We start from the raw sequence: 5,672 nt of genomic DNA, 5'->3' as shown, positions 1-5,672 counted from the left end.
GTTGTGCATTTTATTAAAAGGAGATGTAAGAAATCCTTTCTATCGATCAAGGTCAATCCTTAGTGATCTCCACAAGTGGTCAGAGAAATGACGGTCACTTATACTGCCGAGGTTGCTACCTGTCGTGGTCTTGGATGTTTTCTTAAATTATTACTCAGGTATTTTTACAAATGTTCATTCTCACACGATTAATTAACCCTTAGAGTACTATACGACGCATATATGCGTTTTGGTCAAAATTATCATAGTGATCTATCGACACACATACATACCGGTTTGTTAATATTATAATAATATCTACAAAATATTTGAGTTAAAAGTATTATCAACACTCGAAAGGGTTGTTTAATCAAATTAATTCAATTGCATTTAAAATAGTAATTTTTCATAATATTTCATAAATTAGTATTTTAAAATTATAATTTAACAAAGATAAATAAATAAATAAATAAATAAAAATATTAATTATGAAATTAAAATATTTCAATATTTTAAGTAAATTTTATATTAAGTTAATACTATAAATAATAAAATCATGTCACGAGTTTTTGAATCACACTAATTTCTAAGTACTCTTGCTCATCCACGATGTGTGTTCCTACGATTTATGATAATTCATTTCTCATGGTTATTACAAACACAAAGATTGATTTTAACGACCAGTTAAAACATCATTCTAACCATTCTAACCATTCTAACTTATCTTTCTTCAAATCATTATTTTTTTTTTCAAAAACAAAAAGACCATTGTATTATCTGTCTGTCGTAGTTGTTAAATCACATTTTACGTAAATGAAAGAAGAGAGAGAGAGAGAGATAAAAACAAATAACAATAATAATAATAATAATAATAAAATAAACAATAGGAGATTGTCTAACGTTATTTTACACGGTTGTAATTTCAAAAGACAATGGTACCTTGTTAGTAGTATTTCTAAGTTAAATGATCTTTAGAATTTTTAATGAACTTCTTACTAAGATCATTGATCTATGAGTGAGTCTCGTTCTTTTCCTTTTGAAGTCTCATAATTGCAGTAAAGGGCATAAATAAGTATAAATACGGCCCTGATGACCTAGATTTCTCATACTTGAGTGTTCGATCCACACAAAAAATGCCTATTCTGTGTTAAACTAGAATGATAAGGATGAAATATATGCAATACATTTACTTACTCAAACATGACGAACAAGTTTGTAACAGTGTACGTTTGTATATATGTGAATGATGATACTTATCATATAAAATAGTTTCAAAATTTCAAGGAAAAGCTGTAAAATGACAGTGACATACACACACGCACACGTATGACTGAAATATTGGTCCAATTACACACTAGTGTGACACATTATATTACGAATATATTTCTAGTATTCAATTTTATAAGAAAATTGCATAGAAAAAAGCATTCTACATATTATTGCATTGCACACGTTACAAATTGCATGTGTCTATGTATACATAAGTTAAATTATATAGCTTGTAGTTGTGTTTTATTCTCGTGAACTAGAGTCTCACTCAACTATGACTAGCAAAATAACGAGAACTTTCTATCATACTAGTGCAAATTATATTATTGCATTTCTAAGAATTGATTTATTGATAAATAAATTTCATAACTTTTAAACTATTCGTCATAAACTATTATTTTATAAATTAAATTGAAATTGTATATCAAACAAACGATATGACGACATTTCCTTTTTTTCTTATACAATTGATTGATCAAGCATTTCTTTTCTTTTTTTTTTTTTTTTTTTTTTGATAATGATAAGATATACTTTAAAATTATCGAACACGATTGTAAGATAATAATCACAAATGCGATTTTAATTTTTTCTTTCTTTCTAATCATTAGGAAATATTATTTATCTATTATCGATATAAACGATTTTACAATTAGCTTGATCTAAGGAGAAAGTTCTACGTACAGGGTGTCTCATTTGGAAAAGTATAACAAATAAAATAGAAAATGATGCACCCTCTTAGTAAGAAAACCCCTATGTCGTGGTTTCATTGATTTTGATTTTGATTTTGATTTTGATTTCAGATGGAGAGCAAGTATATACAAGTTGGTATGGATAGATCTAGCTCTATTTCTATTCATATATTATTCCTTATCAAGTATTTACCGATTGATACTGGATGACGATCAAAAGAAAATATTTGAAGCTATAGTTGGATATTGCAACCAATACAGCGATTTAATACCATTGTCATTTGTGTTGGGATTTTACGTTAGTATTGTTATGACAAGATGGTGGAATCAATATATGGTGATACCTTGGCCAGATTCTATTGCAGTATTTGTATCAGCAACTATACACGGTAACGATGAAAGAGGTCGATTAATGCGTCGTACTATAGTCAGGTAGCTAGCCTAAATATATTCACCATCGATTTTTATTCCATTCATATTTTAATCCAATTCTCATGCGATTTTTTATTTCTTTATTATTTAGATACGTTTGCGTTTGTTTGACTTTGGTCTTGGCCAACGTGTCACCAAGGGTCAAGAAACGTTTCCCAACGTTGGAACATTTAGTCGATACTGGATTACTTTTAGAAAATGAACTTTCAGTATTTCAAGGTTTAAATAATAAATTTCCTAAACCCAGTAAACATTGGTTACCCATTGTATGGGCTTCCAGTATTGTTACAAGAGCTAGAAAAGAAGGTAGGATTCGTGATGATTTTGCTGTCAAAACACTCATCGATGAACTCAATAAATTTCGTGGTATGTGTGGTAATCTGATACATTATGACACCATAAGCGTTCCTTTGGTTTATACTCAGGTAATTAATTAATTAATTAATATTCATGATAATATTATACAAAGAATTGTTGTTGACAATGATTTGAATTGACAGGTCGTTACGTTGGCCGTTTATACGTATTTCTTGACAAGTGTCATGGGTAGACAATGGATTCAAACTTCAAATGCATCTACCATCGACCTGTACTTTCCCGTATTCACGACACTACAGTTTTTCTTTTATATGGGCTGGCTCAAGGTCGCTGAAACTCTGATCAATCCTTTCGGAGAGGATGACGATGATTTTGAAGTTAATTGGATCATCGATCGTAACTTACAAGTAAGATCATTAATTAATAAATGATTAGTTACATTTTCTACGATATTTGTTTTTTCCTTTAAAGGTGAGTTATCTGATCGTTGATGAGATGCATCATGAACATCCAGAATTGATACGTGATCAGTATTGGGATGAAGTATTTCCAACTGAGCTTCCATACACGGCAGCATCTCAACCATTCCGTGAGGAACATCCTCAACCTTCTACAGCTGGTATACAATTGTCAGCAGCACAGCAAGAAGTTTTACCATCGTCGGTTAGGATCGATGAAATGGCACCGGACTTTCAACAAAAATTTTCTAACGAAATTGCCGACGACGCTGCTTCTGGTATACACTTTACTGCAGATGGAAAATTGTCCAGGTAATCAATGTTTTTAAAACGTTCTCATTCCGTACCATTTCTAATCAATAACTTTGAACGCTAACAGAAGTATTACCACTGCTAAAATGCCAAGGTAATAAAGTTAGTCAGTCGGAAGTTATCTGTGAGTCATATCACGGAAGAAGATATAACGGTATTAACGATGGACTTTTATTCTTTTCAGAAGTGCCAGCAGAGTGAGTAATCGTGACCGTACTTTTAGCAGTGGATCGACGCCAAGTAATCTGGGTGGTTCGCTGACCAGGGTCAACAGTGTAACCAGTATGTTGAAGAGATTGTTCAGTACTGTAGATAGAACTGATGGTTCGGCCAGCGGTTCCAAAACACCTGGAAGAATTCCTAATTCAAGTTCTGCAGTATCGTTGCAACCTAGAGTCATCGGTAAGATTGATTTTAATCATCCATATTATTTTTTTCTAATCGATTGAATGTAATTAGGTGGTACGGGTGGCTCAGCCAGGATCGGAGTCATCGAAGAAGTCGACGAACAGATGACGATGACATCGATGAGAGCAGAAAACAGGCCCCACGTTCAAAGTATTTTTCCACAAGGACCTCCTCCACCTAGTGCACCGGTTGACGTCCCTGAAACCAATCATTCTAGAAACAGAGACACCATTTCAAACAGTGCACCGGCTACTGCTTATGTACCTGCTCCTGGTACAAGTGGGATTGTTCATGATTTTGAAAATGGCAATCCTCCTATTGCTAGGTCAATATTGTTGTTCATTTATCAATCACACTCCCCATTATGATTAGTCTTTATTTTTTTGCTAAGTTTTTGATTCGTTGTTGATTTTAGGAGAGAGAGATCAAGTATAAGCTATGAACCTTCGAGGAGTTATCAAAGTACCACGACTGGGGATGGCATGATCAGTCCTAGAAGTTCAATATCTTCGACGACCAGTAGTTCGGGCGATGAGTTTACCAAATTAAAAGTAGAACGAGAAAATCAGAGGCGAGAAAAAGCATTCAGAAGATTAGCTCGAAGTGTCAGTGGTCATACTAATATTATTCAACCCGAAGCAAGGAACTTAACGGAAAACGAATTATTATTATTAACCGAATTAGCTGATGCATCGAGAACTGCAATGATATCGAGAAGTCCCGATGACAAAGGAAACAATATTACTAGGGTTTAGGTGAACTCTATTATTAGTTTTTATATCAATTTCGCGTGTTATTTGTGATAAAGTGTAAGTTATTTTATTAAATGCTACATTATGTGCCAGTTACTATGGTAAACTGTAAAAGTAAGGTGGGATAGAAATGAATGAACAAAGATGGACAAGTTTTTTAATTAACATTCCGATAAGATATGCGTACTTTTGAAATTTATCTATTGGCTCTAGATAATAAGCTTCAGATAGACATATTAGAGCTACTCAACAATTATTTAGTAGCTTTTCTTGTTTTCATTTGGCTAATATCATGGCTGTGTATTGATCTACATATACTTAAAACATGTACATACACCATTGAAATTATTGCAAATGATTTTTCACATATATTATAGGATGACAATAATTAAGAAAACGATCGGTGCCGACTTGTGACTTATTTTTATACGTTCGTGTTTTTCCTATTTATCAATGGACACTTATAAGGTAGCAATAATTATCAATCTATTCAATTGACACGACATTGTTACATTTTTGTTCCCGTTTATTGTATTTTAATTTGAACGCACAACAAACCAATTGAAAATATATATTTCGTCGATTTAGATCGGAAAGTGCCTAAAATGTGCCTAGGGTTTAATTGGGCACATGAAATACTCTGACATAAGGTGCATTTGTGAAACACCGCGCTATTGGTCTATTTAAAAGGAAGACGATGTTAACGCTTATACATATGCTGTATTTCATATATGATGTTTTTTACAATTTCGAGATAAGATCCTTTCCCCTTCGACTTTAAAAATAAGACAAACGTTAGAGGTATGTTGAACATTCCAAAGAAAATAAGACCGGAGGGAGGGTCGTTTGTATTTTGTGTCTCTGGTGCTACCAAAAAGAAAACACTTATCCTTTTTCAGTATTAAATAAAGTAGTAAAAAGATCAATGAACATGACTATTATTTCTCTAATAATAATAAAAATACGTTTGACGATTAAAATTGGGTCAAATTCCGCAGAAAGTTATCAACCCTAAAATGATTTGAAATCGAATAAATGATTGAACTTACAACTTC

General features: G+C 32.4%; 1 protein-coding gene across 2 annotated transcripts; it reads left to right on the top strand.

The window, feature by feature from the left end:
* Window positions 1-16: 16 nt before the first annotated feature.
* Window positions 17-5,543, top strand: LOC107070393 (bestrophin-1). 2 transcript variants are annotated; one of them, XM_089176233.1, is made up of 9 exons: window positions 17-158; window positions 2,049-2,369; window positions 2,461-2,794; window positions 2,870-3,094; window positions 3,159-3,457; window positions 3,525-3,551; window positions 3,642-3,859; window positions 3,917-4,190; window positions 4,281-5,543. In XM_089176233.1, exons 1-9 carry the CDS (start codon window positions 88-90, stop codon window positions 4,618-4,620), a joined length of 2,109 nt encoding a protein of 702 aa, XP_089032359.1. In that variant the 5' UTR covers window positions 17-87; the 3' UTR covers window positions 4,621-5,543. The 2 variants fall into 2 exon arrangements, with proteins under 2 accessions (XP_089032359.1, XP_089032360.1); XM_089176234.1 differs by lacking the exon at window positions 17-158 and adding an exon at window positions 813-1,202.
* The last annotated feature ends 129 nt before the right edge of the window (window positions 5,544-5,672 follow it).

The sequence above is a fragment of the Polistes dominula genome, unplaced genomic scaffold (genome assembly GCF_049000335.1).
Source record: "Polistes dominula isolate Pdom_NZ unplaced genomic scaffold, Pdom_raw_medaka contig_21, whole genome shotgun sequence".
Taxonomy (NCBI): Eukaryota; Metazoa; Arthropoda; class Insecta; order Hymenoptera; family Vespidae; genus Polistes; species Polistes dominula.
The sequence above is the reverse complement of the archived record's forward strand: the minus strand, read 5'-3'. Positions and strand labels throughout refer to the sequence as shown.